At 35.2% G+C, this 16,429-nt stretch overlaps 1 protein-coding gene across 1 annotated transcript; it reads right to left on the minus strand.

Moving 5' to 3' along the window:
* Positions 1–4,976: 4,976 nt before the first annotated feature.
* LOC131637686 (pectinesterase inhibitor 9-like) lies at positions 4,977–5,615 on the minus strand. The gene has a single exon (XM_058908290.1). The coding sequence runs from the start codon at positions 5,613–5,615 to the stop codon at positions 4,977–4,979; it is 639 nt and encodes a 212-aa protein (XP_058764273.1).
* Between the last annotated feature and the right edge of the window lie 10,814 nt (positions 5,616–16,429).

Raw genomic sequence — 16,429 nt, forward strand, 5'->3', positions numbered from 1 at the left:
ATTCTTTAAAACACAAACCACACTCTTTGATTTTCTTTTCCTAAGAGCTTGTTATTTCCGCTCCATTCCCAAGCCTAAGCCTCCAAAGGTCGAGCAGTGGAGTGTGAATGTAACTTGTTTACCTAAAAAACACAAAACAAACAGAAACTAGTTAGCCGAGCTACAATACCTCTGATTCCTCAAAAAGGATACGTAGGCAGTGGGGTAGGGCCCGTGCGAGTATAACTCTTTCTTTTCCCTATATTCTGCATTCATTTTTAGTCCAAATTAGCGTAGATTTGTTACACACCCATAGTTTTAGACACAAGCGTGGATACCATCGAGTACGATGGGCGCGTGGGGTGCTAATATCTTCCCCTCGCGTAACCAACTCCCTTACCCTTTTTCTCTGGTCGTGAGACCGTTGTTTTGTTTCGTGGTTTGCTGGCATTCCCTTCCTTTTCAAGATAAATATGTTAGTGGTGACTCTGTTGATTTTCGTGGTAGCGACATCATGGCTGCCTCTCCCATCAACGCTTCCAAGCAACCCTGCTGGACCAGTAGGGCTTTCATCTTCAAGCACCACAGACCGAAATCATTCACTCTGGTGAACTTTTCAATCTCATTCTTTGTTGAAGGCATCTTCTCCACGCTCACCGCACCAATTTGTTGTGAAAAACGATGTCAAGAACAAAATATAATAGGAATTAGGGAAGATAAGAAGAGCACAAGAATTTGTTATAACTGCTATTCTTTTACTTTCTCTTAAAACAAGATTACAAGTTTACAAGAATAACAAATAACCTCTCTCACCCTAAATTAGGATTTGCAACTTAGCAATGATGAGAGACTAGTATGCTATTTATAATAAAACCTAACATACTAACTAATGGGCTTTTTCCACAAGGCCCATTACACAAGCCAACTTAATAAACAAGCTAACTTTACAAATTAGGGTTTAAACACTAAAACCTAATTTAACATGCTAACACCCTAGCATCTTCGACACAAGCATGTGAACAACCTTCGACTTCATGCTTAATTCTATCGAACCAAGAAGCTACCCTTCGACCATACTAGAGTTCGATCCAATATCTCACACTTGTCAACATAGCAAGGAATATTTTTATTTATTTATATATTACAATGAAAGATTACCTTATAGTTAGTGTTGTCAACGTAGCAGGAAATATTAAGAGGATGTCTCCTCGTCTCACCCTGCAATGTTTATCCTCAAATTTGACCATATGAGGATAAAATAGAACATGAAATCAAACATAAAATTTTATAGTTCTGATAATACACATGAATCTAAATAGATTTTCTTCATTTCCAAAATAAAATTTTATGTTGGATTTAGTGTTGGATTTTATCCTCGTATATAATCAAGTTTATGCATTTCAAATAATATATTTTAGTTTTATCATAAACAATATCTCATTTGTATTTTTTTCTTAAAATAACTATCTTTTTACAATATTAATATAATATTGTAATTTTATTTTATTAACTTTGATTCTATTTGACTTATAATATATAATATTAGTTTTATTATTAAATCAACAATAACTTTTTTTTAACCCTACATAAATCAAATCAAATACTTTTTATGAGACATAAGAGTAACATTTAAAGTCGGTTATGCACTCATGCTAACAGATATGTTATAAATTTAGGCTTAATTGTAACTTCGATCCTTTTTTTTTATATTTTGATCCTCCATTTTTAAAATCACTATTTTGGTCCCTTTTTGAGTTTTTTTGTTGAAAAATGACAAAAATAAGGACTAATTGTGCATAAAAAAATAAAATATGAGGACTAAAATTGCACAGCAAACTTAAAAAGTGACTAAAATAGTGATTTTTAAAATAGAGGGATCAAAATCAAGAAAAAGATAAAATAGGAAGACTTAAGTTGCATTTAAATCAATAACTTATTTGCACTTATAACATAAGTGTTATCAAAATAAACGCTTGTTAATAAAGGAGAAGTGATATTCCTACACCATTTTATAATAATATAATATTTTTTATTAACAAGTATGAATATAAAATTATGTGATTAACCAACTTCATAACTTTATTAACCAAAATTTTATATATCATTATAAGCAACTTTATTTTATTACTACAAATTATTTTTAATATATGAATAAATTATTTTTAATACATGAATGTTTATCAATCAAGTTCATCACTTTATTAACCAACTTTTTATATTTTATTAACCAACTTTGTTTTATTACTAAAAATTATTTTTAATACCTGAGAGTTTATTAATCAATTTCATTACTATATTAACTAACTTTTTACACTACATTAACCAACTTTAATTTAATATTAAAAAATAATGTTCATGTACTGTTCATGTGGGTACTATTCACGACCGTGACACTGTTCAGATCACTGTTCATGTCACTATTTACGTTCCTGTTCACCGTATTTGTGAACAAGTGAATACAGTGTAGGTGTAAAGAATGGTGTAGGAATAGCAATGCTCTTAATAAATTTACATAGGCTATTTTTATAGTAAAAGATAAAATAAATTTATTTTTTTATATGTGTTATAAGTTATTTTTAAGAATTTATAAAAATAAATTTTAAAAAAATCATAAAAAATATCATACTTGTGGGAAGAGCTCTGCCTGTTAATACAACATGTTTCTCCTAATTCTGATGCAAAAGATAGCTTCGAGTGAAACCCTTCTAATGAAGAAGAATTCACGGTAAAGGCTTGTTACGAGAAGTTTATTGATAAGTTGTCAGGGCCAGCCATCGTTTTGTCTATTGCCGAAGCTGCTACAGCTTTGTGGAAGGTAAAATCTCCGTCTAAAGTCCTTTTTTTCGGGTGGAGGATTATTCATAATAGAATCGCTACTAAGGATCAATTGCATAAGAGAGGTATTTTGGGTAGTAGTGATTTAAATTGTGTTTTTGTTCCGTGGAGGAGGAGAATCTATCTCACTTGTTAGGAGGTTGTGTGGTAGCGGTGGCCGTATGAAAGAAGGTTTTCGAATGGGTAGGTGATATAGAAGGTTTAACGTTGGAAGACTTTGTTAGATTCCCTTTTGTTATGATTAAAGTGAAAAGTAGAGTTAAAAGGACTATAGTGGCGGTCATTTATGGCTTGCATCAGTATGGTGTATTTGGTTTCCGCGATAATTTTCAAGCAGGAGTCGTTTAGCTTTACCAATTGTTTTTCGGCGGTGGTATCTAATTCTTGGTTTTGGCTTTGTTCTTATTACAAGCTTAAAGTTTGTTGTAATTTTTACGTTTGAAATAATCTTCCGCTCAATTGTTTTGAGTTGTAGACGTTTTCCGGTTTGTTTTTCGGGCGGAGTACCCCTTTTACTCTATAATTCCATTGCCTATTAAGAAAAAAAAAACTTATAAGCATAGATAAGCTCAAATAAGACCGAGACCCTAAATTGCACTCAAGTGCCTTACAAATTGACACAATGTATTATAATATATTTTAAGTCGATTATTTATCCCTAACAGTCTTAAAATTTCTACATACCAAAATGTGAGATATTAAACCAGTTACTAACAACCTTATAAAATGTTAATACTATCAAGTTTCACTAATACTACCAAGCCTTCTAAAATTTCTTTTCTAAACACTTAAAAAAATCTATTTACCTCAATATTTCTGTTGTATTGAGTTTTTTCATATGTAATGTGGCCGACTAAGAATGAAAATATTCATTGGTTGTTAAAATCTCAATTTAAAATCTAAACTTTATAGATTTCACGTTTCTAGGTCACCATTTCGTCTTAAATCGCAGGTAAAAACCTTTTTAGGTAAAATTGTATTCCGGAATGATTTTACGTGATTTAAATCATCCTGAAATCGGTAAAATCGTGTAAAATCATGTAAAATCGTTGAAATTTACTCCTGAAATCCGGAACGATTTGGTGGACAATTTATGTAGTTTGATACAAGTTTGTGAAGATTACACTTTATTATGATTATATAGTATATTTTTATTTTAATTTTTGAATAATTAATGCATTTATAATATTATACAAGTATACATACGTCGTATATACAAATTTAATATAATTTTAATATGAGGTAAACTCTCATTACTAGAAAACTTCATTTTAGCTGTGGATTTAGCCTCGGCCACCGACACCGAGGCTAAGTAGCCTTGGTCAAATCCAAGCCACCCATAAGCTAAAAAGTCATTTTATAGTTACATTTGAAATTTATTTTTATTTAATTCATTAGACACGGCCAAGGCGAGGCTAGATATTTTTTAATTTTTTAATTAATTTTTTTTAATATATTTGTCAAGGCTTAGCCGAGGCTAACTTTTAATATTTTATATATTTAATCTAATAGACACGGTTTATGTCGAGGCTAAGTATTAATTATTATTGTTATTATTAAGTAGACACGGTTCCCCGAGGCTAAGTATTAATTTATATTTAGACATGAATGATTATTTGTATTAATAAGTAGACACATTGTTGAGAATTTACAAATATTAAAAAACCGTCCCCAGGAGAATAGGATTTAACATTTCAACCATCTCATCTATCAAATTTAGTTTATTACAATGTTCAGTGATTTTATTTATTCATTATAAGGTTATAATAATACCCAAAATTCATTTTCCCTCTCTTCTCTTTTTCATTTCCCTCTTCGTTTTCCCACTTCTTTTTTTCATTCTCTTACTTTTTTCGTAAAAACCCTACAACCAAACCAGAAATCAATAACCTAAAATCAAACAAAAAATCAAAATCCTAAAATTCTAATTGATTCTCCTACATTCAATAACAACTTGATTCTGACAACCTTGTATTCAATAACAAAATCAAATTAGTATGAATATTTTTAACATAAATAATAATGAGGTTAACCATACATTCATAATTCATACATCAATATTGCACTTTATAAATAACTATGTAAAACCACCCAAAGAAAAAACATGTATACAATACACATGAACAAACAAAGGGTGACAAAAAGACAATCACTTTATCATTTCAAGGCTTCTTGATTATTCCAGCTGATGCAAGTTTGTACCTAGAAGCATAACTCTGAAACAAAGCAAGTGCATTACTAGTAACTTCTGCAACATTCTTTGCCCTAACCTTAATCGCCGCAACCTTTTTACTCATTCTATGACCGGGGAACGATTGCACACAACTACTAGCATCTGTTAACGCAGTGCTAACCCATGTTTCCACATTACTTATGTGCCACAACACTTTATCATTTATGATGGTGTTAAATTGGTTCAACTTTTTAAGTTCTTTGATGGCTTGGGTAAGTTGATCAACGCTATCATTGATTTGATTCACACAATCTTGCACGGTAAGATACATCTTTTTGTTGTTATCTTCAATTGTCGTGAGTTCTTTGGCTACATTTAAAAGATATACTCGTGTTTGTTGGGCTCTGGAGAGGCTTACGGATAAGGCAAGTTGGGCTAAGTGTTGAGGACCATTTATGGTTGAATGTGAAAATTTGTTAAGACAACGAATGCATAGATTAGGGTAAAGGGTACCATTGCAAGAGGACTTTATGTAGGTTATTGTTTGAGAGTTATGTTTGGCCAAGGAGAAGTCTAAGAGTAGTGAGAGAAAAATAGCTATTGATATGAGAATATGTTTTTGTGCCATATTTTGTGTTACAAATGAACCTTGGTTAGTTAGAATGATATGATGAAAAAAGAGAACTTCCAAAGCAAAAATTTAATGAAAAAGCCTTTGAGATGTGTTGCTTATATAGAGAGTTCCATACATGTTCCCAAGTGCAATTTTTAATGTCAAACTCCCACATGCAATATTATGCATAGCTGTTTTGTTACTTTTCTTTGCTGTATGGCTCATGTTGCGTTTATTGAAGTCCACTACTAATGCTTGCATTGATTTGCACCAAGCATGGAGAGGAATATTAGCATTAGTATTGATGTTGATTAAGCATATAATTTATTGATCATGTTGTGTATACTATAATAGATATATTAGATTCATAGATAAGATTAGTCTACCTTGATGAGATACTAAGAAATTATTAATAACAAATTGTTAATTAAACCTCAACTTAAGAAGCTTGTTTTCGTTATTTGAGTGAAATGGTGTGTGAAGTAATATTGTTGGTCAAACTTCATGGTTTTGCACGTTTTTAATCGTTAATGCCACTATTTAATTAATATGATTTTTTTTTTTTTTTGATTTGTAGTATAGGATGTTTTTTTACAACAAAATAATCTCATTAAAGACCAAAATGGAGTCATACTACAAGTGGGCGTAAAACACCACTAACACAACTCTTAGAGAATTTCTTTGTACATCTGGTAAAGATGAAAGAAAAAAATTAAAAATTTGAAAATATTTTTGAGAAGTGTATTTTCGAATGCGCCACAAATCAAAGATGTTTTCAAAAATGCATTTCCAAAATAACTCAATATTTTATCTTGAGAGTTTTCAATATGTATTTTTGAAACAACTCAATATTTGATCTTATTTTTTATAATATATTAGACCAGTTAATATATGAAAAAGTATATGTGATATTAAATATTTATTTAATTTATAATAATTAATTATTTAATTAATAATATAAAGATTGTATTTGATTTTTTTAAATTATTGAATTAAAATGGTATATATTTAATTATATATCTTGATTAATAAAATTAAATATATAATAAATACAGTTGATACACTTTGATTTTAATTTTTTAAACAAATATTGTGTTATTTCAGAAACGCATCTCCGAAAAACCCCATGATCAAATATTGATAAATTCGGAAATACATATCCAAAAACACTCCTAAAAAATGAAATGTGATGCCTTCGGATATGCGTCTCTGAATTTTGGAGATAAAAAGAAAATTTCGACAGAAACCCCTAAGAAGGTTAAGAGGTTTAAAAAGAAATTTCCCATAACTTAACTCATCCAAACGAGACTTATTACATGTCGGCTTGTAGCCCAGTAAAACAACCTAGGTCAGAAAAAATTATTTTATACCCCTACATCCATACTTATACCTTAACAATTTTTCAAAAATGCCAAATTTACTCTTGCATGTTTTTAACTAAATTATCATTTTACTTTTTACCATTCACTAAAGACTTCCGAGTAAAACACTCATACACATTCGCACCTAAAGACTTCATAAAAGACTTGTGGTATGTAATTAAATGAACCAAAACAGTTTCAACACGACATCTGGTTTTGAATGGAAAGACTTCCGAAAGACTTGAAAAGAGTTTCGATTAGCACGTAATTTTTATAATAAACTGGAACACATAACAAAAGTTTTTTGTTTCTTACAAATTGTGTACCTGTACACTTTATTCTTGTCACCAGGTTTGCTTTTTTCTTTTCACCAGAACATTTTTTTAAGACATTCGATTAGCTTTTTTTTTAAAATTCAAGTATGAAAATTTCACTACAAAATTGTGTAGATACCTTTGATGTATTCTCAACTGCTCAAAGATTTTATACACGAGAAAAGGTGATAAGATGGACTAAATATATTGAAATCAGAAATAAAGTATCTGTTATTATCACCCGTTCAGATACCGAAACAAGAAAGAGAGGAAGAAGCAACAAAGTAATATTTGGTTGTGATAAAGGTGGAAAATACAAGTATAGATGTAGTGAAACACAAAGTGCAACTAGGAAATGTGGATGCCCATTCAAAATCAGGTTGACTCCTGCGAAAGATGGGTCTGTATGGAAGTTGATGTAAAATATGGAGTTCATAGCCATGGTTTACCTGATAGATTATAAGGTCATTCTTTTGTTGGTAGATTAACTACAGATGAGAAACATCATGTTGATTTGACAAAGAGACATGTTCCCCTAGACACGTATTGCTTTCCTTACAAGAGCGAGATCCTGAGAATGTCACTCGGATCACGCAAATATATAAGTATAAAAGTGTGATAGAAAAGGAGATAAGAGGTCCTAGAAGTGAGATACACAATTTGCTTAAGTAGGTAAATTAGGAAAAGGGAAGGTGTTAGGCACCATTTACCTCCCTTGAACTCAAGGGACCCGTTTAGTCTTTAGGTTTTAAAAATGAGGTTTTTGGGTTTTTATTATTGTTGTTCGTCAAGAACAAAAATTTTGACGTTCTTCGTCAAGATCAACAACCTTGGAAGAGTGATTTTAGAATCGTAGAATTTTTGGATGATTATTAATATTTGATAAAAAATCATAACCATCAGGAATCATCATATGGTTTTAAGAAATAATTAAAAAGAGCGGAATTGAAAGTAAAAGGGGGTCTCATATGAAATCATCAGCCCTAAAAGAAACACCAATAGAAATTATAATTGAAAAAAATTGAATTTGAAGGGAAGGAGGCCTCATATCAAAGGTTTAATCATTGACCAAAAAGAAAGATAAACTCAAAGGATTTTGAAAACAAGGTTTTGATAAATAAAAGGGGGGCCTCATATGAAATCATCGGCCCCAAAATAGTCGTGAGTAGAAGATGTATTTAAAAAAGGTTTTGAAAAAAGTGTGAAAAAAATTTGAGAATCGTAGTGTGTGAAAGTAGGTCGTGTATTGAAAAATTGTAGATGTGAGTGAATTGTGAGAATTTGTGGATTTCGTGGATGGTGTGGATGATTGTTGGTGTCAAAATAGGGTGAAGAGAGCCCTATATATAGATTTAAAATTAGGTTTAAAAAACACCAAAAAGGAAATTACCCAATAGAAAAAGCCCAAAATTTATCTTGGTCACAAAGATTAAGAATCTGGACATACTTGTGTCCAGTTGCAAAAAAGATTAAAAATAACCAAAGTGTACCAAGTGAGATTCAAACCCATGACCTTATGCTTGCAACCTTGCTTCCTTACCAACTCTACTATCTCATTTATTCAAAATAGAGAGCCAGTTGAAAGTATATGAAGGTCATGTGATATTTTGTTAAGAATACAAATAATTTTAAATAAACTATTTGATATTTTTAAGTAAATGGAACGAAATAATATCCAAACCAAGTGTTTAATAAAAACCCAAAATAAACCAAAGAAATTTATAAAACCCAATTTTGAAAAATCATTTAAATTTTCTTTCGAATGGGGCGGGAAAATTTGGAGTATGACAACCGCCCCTATTTAATTACTCTTCGATTGAAGGGTGCGAGAGTATGTAGTTCTAGCACGTTTGAATCAGAGGGTTATTAAATAATGAAAGATCCCAAAATTTGACCAGTAAATTGCAGCTTGCTGTGAAAAAGTATGAAAAGGACGTAGATGTCGCAGTTAACCCATCGATGCCTGGAGTAAGATTCGACATATTAATCCCTGCTAAGAGACTGATCCAATAGATACGCGAAGAGTGTTTAACGTAGACTTACCACGACCTAGAGGGTAAGTGAATGAGGGTGCCGACTCTATTTTTGCCAAGGAACCAATCCAATAGAGTTGAAAGGTTAGAAGAACACTTGCTAAAGCTTAGAGACTAACATAGCTGACTGTATTACCAAATTTGAAACCTAGGGAAAAGATAATGTGGGATCAATCCTATCTTTGCCAAGGGACTAATATGACAATATTGATGAGTAGGATATCACTGCTCAGAGACTTATGTGAAAAGTTATGGTTTCGCGTGTCTACTACAACCTAGGGAGTAGACGGTGTGTGTAACACCCCCTAAATTTCTTTATTTAATTTAATTAATTTTGTTATTTAAATAATAGAATTAATTGAATTATTTGAGAAATATGGATTGATGAGGCTAATGGGCCAGTGTCGCAAGTAGCAATTGGGGGTGTGTCAATTGCAAAGCCTTTTACTAAAACAAGGTTATATTTTTCATAAAATAGAAAAGAGGAGGATTTTGTGAAAAAAGAGAACCAAAAAGGAGAAGGAAAAGAGCTGAACGTGAAATTGGGAGAAGAGCAAGTGTGAAGAGCAAGGGTATCCAAGAATTCGACATCGAGGTAAGGGGGGATTCTTCTCATTAACCTCTATTATGGGTTGTATGAATGATTCAATAAAGTTTGTATGTTAGGATTCCGAATTGGATTGTATGTCGGGTTTGGGGTTTTGGGGTTTATAGAACTTTGATTCAATTTAGGTTGTGAATGATGATTGGTGATGAATAATGATGTTAAACATGATTAGAAGTATGTGTAAACGTGCAATTTATGTCGTATGTGTGGTTTATTTTTCTGAAATTCGTACTGGTATGATTCGAGAGCATTTGGGAGGTGTAGAATGTTGTTTTCTGCAAGTTGGGGTTTCTGAAATCGCCGGTTCGCGCCGCGTGCACAGGGTTGGCGCCGCGAACAGGTGGGCAGAATGCCAGGATGTTTTGATACGCACAGGTCGCGCCGCGTACCAGTGTTGGCGCCGCGAAGGCGTAACTTTTTCCTCGCTTCGCGCCGCGTGTAGATGTTTGCGCCGCGAACAGCTTGGCAGAGAGCCAAGGATTTTTGGAACGCTCAGTTCGCGCCGCGAACCAAGCTTGGCGCCGCGTGCTGTTGCTGTTTGGAATTATTTTTTTTAAAGTTTAACGATGTATAACTTTTTAGCTGTTAGTCCGTTTGATGTGCCGTTTCGAGCACAGTGAAGCTAATTAAGCGATTTATGCAATAAAATAGTGTTTTGAGTGGTGACTCGAATTTAATTTAAAACACTTGATTTAATTGGTTGTGGTGGCTTATATTGTTATTGCATCGGTTGATGATTATGAATGTTCAGTTGTTTGGTGTTGATGATTAGCATGCGGTATGTGATGCATGCATTTCATAATCATATTGTGGGTTGTATCCCTTATGGTGGTGGGACAGCGGTAGCTAATTCCCATTGTGTGGAATTGGTGAGAGAAGTAGCCGAATCTTTATGGTGGTGGATCGGTGAGATGGGTTATCCCATGTTTGGTACCACATGCATTTAGTTGCATTGCATTAGGTTGTTGTGTATAATTGTAACATGAATGGAAGTTGTCCAATGTTATAATTTGTGTGTATTTTGGTATGAATGACTGTAATTGACGAATGTTGCTATATTATCTGAATATAATTGATTTGGGTGAATAATGTATGGATGAAGTTGTATTGTTTATATTCCTATAACATTTGTTAATGCGAATGAAACTCACACTTACTGTTGTTATTTTTCAGATTGAGGAGTAGCTTGTGTACTTGGTGAGGATTAGCTCGTCAAGTAGTTCGTTATAACACCGGGAACGTTATTTTAGAATTGGCTGATAAACTTCTGTTTTGTTTATGGTTTATGGTTGAATTATGAGTCTTCGACTCCAGATGTTTGATTATTCAGTTGTTAAGAATATTCCGCTGTGTTAACATGCTACCTGAATAATTTTTGGTTTATTGTTCCTTTATGGCATGACATGAATATTTGTTTATTTTGTTGGCGTTGTAATACCCTTCTTCATGTTTTACTCTAATTTTAATGTTAATTTTCTGCGGGGTTTAGAAGGGTGTTACAATAGTGGTATCAGAGCATAGTCGGTCATTGAGTCAGAGTCTTAGTGTCGGTTAATCCTTCGTATACGATTAGTGTAAGGTTGACACTGTCGATACTTCTTGTTCTAATGAATATTGTCTGATATTTAGCAGAACAATGGCCGGAAGAGGAGGAAGAAATGATGACACGATTGCTGAGGCTCTGGGCATGATTGCTGGTGTATTAGGAGGGAATGCCAATAGGGCTGGTATTGGCGCTGACAGACAGCTGAATAGTTTTCAGAGGAACAATCCTCCGTTGTTCAAAGGCACGCACGATCCCGAAGGCGCTCAGAGGTGGCTGAAGGAAATCGAAAGGATCTTCAGAGTGATCGATTGTGCTGAAAATCTGAAGGTGAGGTATGGGACTCACATGCTGTCTGAAGAGGCTGATGATTGGTGGATGGCTAGTCGAGATGAACTTGAATCTGCAGGTGTAGCGATCACTTGGGCTGTATTCAGGCGAGAATTCCTGAGGAGGTACTTTCCTGAGGATGTTCGGGGCAGGAAAGAAGTTGAGTTTTTGGAGCTGACACAAGGCAACATGACGGTGCCGGAGTATGCTTCAAAGTTTGTTGAGCTGGCCAAGTACTATGTCCACTATAACAATGATGAAGCGAGCGAATTTTCGAAATGTGTTAAGTTCGAGAATGGTCTCCGCGATGAAATTAAGCAGGGAATCAGGTACCAAAGGATTCGTCGGTTTACAGATTTGGTGGATTGTAGTAGGATCTATGAAGAGGATAACCTCAAGCTGAAGTCGTCTCACTCTCGCGAGTTAGTCGACAAGAAAGGGAAGAAGCCTATGGACCGTGGTAAACCATATGGTAGAGGTAATTATAAAGCTGGGAGTTGGAAGAAGCCTAGTGGGGGAGACTCTAGTGCTCCTGTTAAGTGCTTTAAGTGTGGGGAACCTGGACATCGTGTTCACGAGTGCAAGAGCGAAGAGAAGAAGTGCTACAGGTGTGGTAAAGCAGGCCACATTGCGGTTGACTGCAAGGGAAGGACTGTGACTTGCTATAACTGTGGTGAAGAAGGTCATATTAGTCCACAGTGTCCTAAGCCAAAGAAGAATCAAGCTGGGGGTAAAGTTTTCGCTTTATCTGGTTCAGAGACTACTCCAGAGGATCGATTGATTAAAGGTACGTGTTTTATCCATGGCACTCCTTTAATTGCAATAATAGATACTGGAGCAACTCACTCGTTTATTTCGTTGGATTGTGCTAAACGTCTAAACTTGGAAATATCTGATATTCATGGAAGTATGATCATTGACACTCTTGCGTCGGGTTCAGTGACTACTTCGTTTTCCTGTTTGAACTGTCCAATTGATATTTTTGGTAGAGAGTTCGGAATGGACTTAGTGTGCCTTCCGTTGGAACAACTTGATGTCATCCTGGGTATGAATTGGTTGCAATTTAATCGGATTCATATCAACTGTTTCACGAAGACGGTTATTTTTCCGGAAGATGTCGGTGTTGAGAGTTTAGCAATGACTGCTAGACAAGTGGATGAAGCAATGAAGGACGGGGCTGCCGTGTTTATGTTGATTGCATCCATGGAGGTGAAAAAGAAAGCGGTGAGTAATGACTTACCGGTAGTTTGTGAATTTCCGGAAGTTTTCCCAGAAGATGTAAGAGAATTACCGCCAGAGAGGGAGGTAGATTTTGCTATTGAATTAATTCCTGGAACTAGTCTTGTGTCGATGGCACCTTATCGTATGTCGGCGTCGGAATTGACTGAGTTGAAGAGTCAATTGGAAGAGTTACTTGAGAAGAAATTTATTCGTCCTAGTGTCTCACCGTGGGGTGCACCGGTGTTACTAGTGAAGAAGAAAGAAGGTTCAATGAGGTTGTGTGTGGATTACAGACAACTGAACAAGGTTACTATCAAGAATCGGTATCCCTTGCCGAGGATTGATGATTTGATGGATCAACTGGTTGAAGCTTGTGTGTTCAGCAAGATTGACTTGCGGTCGGGATATCATCAGATTCGGGTGAAGACGGACGACATTCAGAAGACGGCATTTAGAACAAGGTATGGTCATTACGAATATACAGTGATGCCATTTGGAGTAACCAATGCGCCGGGGGTTTTCATGGAGTATATGAATAGGATCTTCCATCCTTATCTGGATCAGTTCGTGGTGGTGTTTATAAATGATATTTTAATATATTCTAAGAATGAAGAAGAGCATGCAGATCATCTTAGAGTGGTATTGGAACTATTGAAGGAAAAGAAACTTTATGCAAAACTGTCAAAGTGTGAGTTTTGGTTAAATGAAGTGAGCTTTCTGGGGCATGTAATTTCCAAGAATGGTATTGCCGTTGACCCAACGAAAGTAGAAGCATTGTCTCAATGGGAAGCTCCGAAGTCAGTTTCCGAAATCCGTAGTTTCCTTGGTCTTGCGGGTTACTATAGAAAGTTCATTGAAGGTTTTTCAAAGTTAGCGTTGCCGTTAACTAAGTTGACTAGGAAGGGTCAAGCTTTCGTCTGGGATTCGAAATGTGAAGAAGGATTCCAAGAGTTGAAGAAGAGGTTGACTAGTGCGCCGATCTTGATTTTGCCGAATCCGGTGGAATCTTTTGTTGTATATTGTGATGCTTCGTTGTTGGGATTAGGAGGTGTCCTAATGCAGAATCAACAGGTAGTCGCTTATGCGTCGAGACAACTCAAAGTGCATGAGAGAAACTAGCCGACTCATGACTTAGAATTGGCAGCAGTGGTATTTGTATTGAAATTGTGGAGACATTATCTGTATGGTTCGAGGTTTGAAGTGTTTAGCGATCACAATAGTCTGAAGTATCTCTTTGATCAAAAAGAGCTGAATATGAGACAAAGAAGATGGTTAGAATTTCTCAAGGATTATGATTTTGAACTGAATTATCATCCGGGTAAAGCAAATGTTGTTGCCGATGCATTGAGTAGGAAGTCCCTGCATATGTCTATGCTTATGGTGAGAGAATTGAATTTAATTGAACAATTCAGAGATTTGAGTTTAGTATGTGAAGACACTCCTACCTGTGTTAAATTGGGTATGCTGAAGCTGACTAGTGGTATTCTTGAGGAAATCCGAGAGGGTCAGAAGACTGATGCGGAGTTGGTTGATAAGTTGACTCTGATTAACCAAGATAAAGGAGGTGAATTCAGAATCGACGAGAATGGTATAATAAGGTTTGGTAGTCGGTTTGTGTTCCTGACATTGCCGAATTGAGGAAGAGTATTCTTGAAGAAGGACATCGTAGCGGATTAAGTATTCATCCTGGTGCTACCAAGATGTATCATGACTTAAAGAAGCTGTTTTGGTGGCCTGGAATGAAAAAGGAAATAGTTGAATTTGTCTATGCTTGTTTGACTTGCCAGAAGTCGAAGATTGAGCATCAGAAACCGTATGGAGCTATGCAACCGTTATTTATTCCGGAATGGAAGTGGGATAGTATATCTATGGATTTTGTTTCAGGTTTGCCGAGGACGGCGAAGAATTGTGAAGCTATTTGGGTTATTGTGGACAGGTTGACAAAGTCTGCTCACTTTATACCAATGAGAATGGATTACCCGATGGAGAAGCTGGCTCAATTATATATTGAGAAGATAGTGAGTTTACATGGTATTCCTTCGAGTATCGTGTAAGATAGAGATCCAAGGTTTACATCCAGATTCTGGGAAGGTTTGCAGAAGGCTTTGGGTACTAAGCTGAGATTGAGTTCTGCTTATCATCCGCAGACGGATGGACAGACGGAAAGAACTATTCAATCACTAGAAGATTTGTTGCGTGCTTGTGTGTTGGAAAAAGGCGGTGCTTGGGATAGTTATCTACCCTTGATCGAATTTACTTACAATAATAGTTTTCACTCGAGTATTGGTATGGCTCCGTTTGAAGCTTTGTATGGTCGGAGGTGTAGGACGCCTTTATGTTGGTACGAATCAGGCGAGAGTGCGGTGATTGGACCAGAGATTGTTCAAGAAACGACGGAAAAGATTAAGATGATTCAGGAGAAGATGAAGGCTTCTCAGAGTCGTCAGAAGAGTTATCATGACAACAGACGGAGAACACTTGAGTTTCAAGAAGGAGATCACGTGTTTATGAGAGTTACTCCTATGACTGGTATCGGACGAGCTCTAAAGTCAAGAAAGTTGACTCCGCGTTTTATTGGTCCGTTTCAGATTTCAGAAAGAGTAGGAGATGTGGCGTATCGCATTGCGTTGTCACCGACGCTTGCAAATCTGCATGATGTATTCCATGTATCGCAGTTGAGGTAATACATTGCTGATCCATCTCATGTGATCCAAGTCGATGATGTACAGGTAAAAGATAATCTGACAGTTGAAGTTTTGCCTATGAGGATTGAAGATCGGAAGGTGAAACAATTGCGTGGCAAGGAGATAGCGTTGGTCAGAGTAGCTTGGGGAGGACCAGCCGGTGGAAATGTTACATGGGAATTGGAGAGCCAGATGAAGGACTCCTACCCGGAACTCTTTGCCTAAGGTATGTTTTCGAGGACGAAAACTTTTCTAGTGGGGGAGGGTTGTAACACCCCATAAATTTCTTTATTTAATTTAATTAATTTTGTTATTTAAATAATAGAATTAATTGAATTATTTGAAAAATATGGATTGATGAGGCTAATGGGCCAGTGTCGCAAGTAGCAATTGGGGGGTGTGTCAATTGCAAAGCCTTTTACTAAAACAAGGTTATATTTTTCATAAAATAGAAAAGAGGAGGATTTTGTGAAAAAAGAGAACCAAAAAGGAGAAGGAAAAGAGCTGAACGTGAAATTGGGAGAAGAGCAAGTGTGAAGAGCAAGGGTATCCAAGAATTCGACATCGAGGTAAGGGGGGATTCTTCTCATTAACCTCTATTATGGGTTGTATGAATGATTCAATAGAGTTTGTATGTTAGGATTCCGAATTGGATTGTATGTCGGGTTTGGGGTTTTGGGGTTTATAGAACTTTGATTCAATTTAGGTTGTGAATGATGATTGGTGATGAATAATG

The sequence above is a fragment of the Vicia villosa genome, unplaced genomic scaffold (assembly GCF_029867415.1).
Source record: "Vicia villosa cultivar HV-30 ecotype Madison, WI unplaced genomic scaffold, Vvil1.0 ctg.002073F_1_1, whole genome shotgun sequence".
Lineage (NCBI taxonomy): Eukaryota > Viridiplantae > Streptophyta > Magnoliopsida > Fabales > Fabaceae > Vicia > Vicia villosa.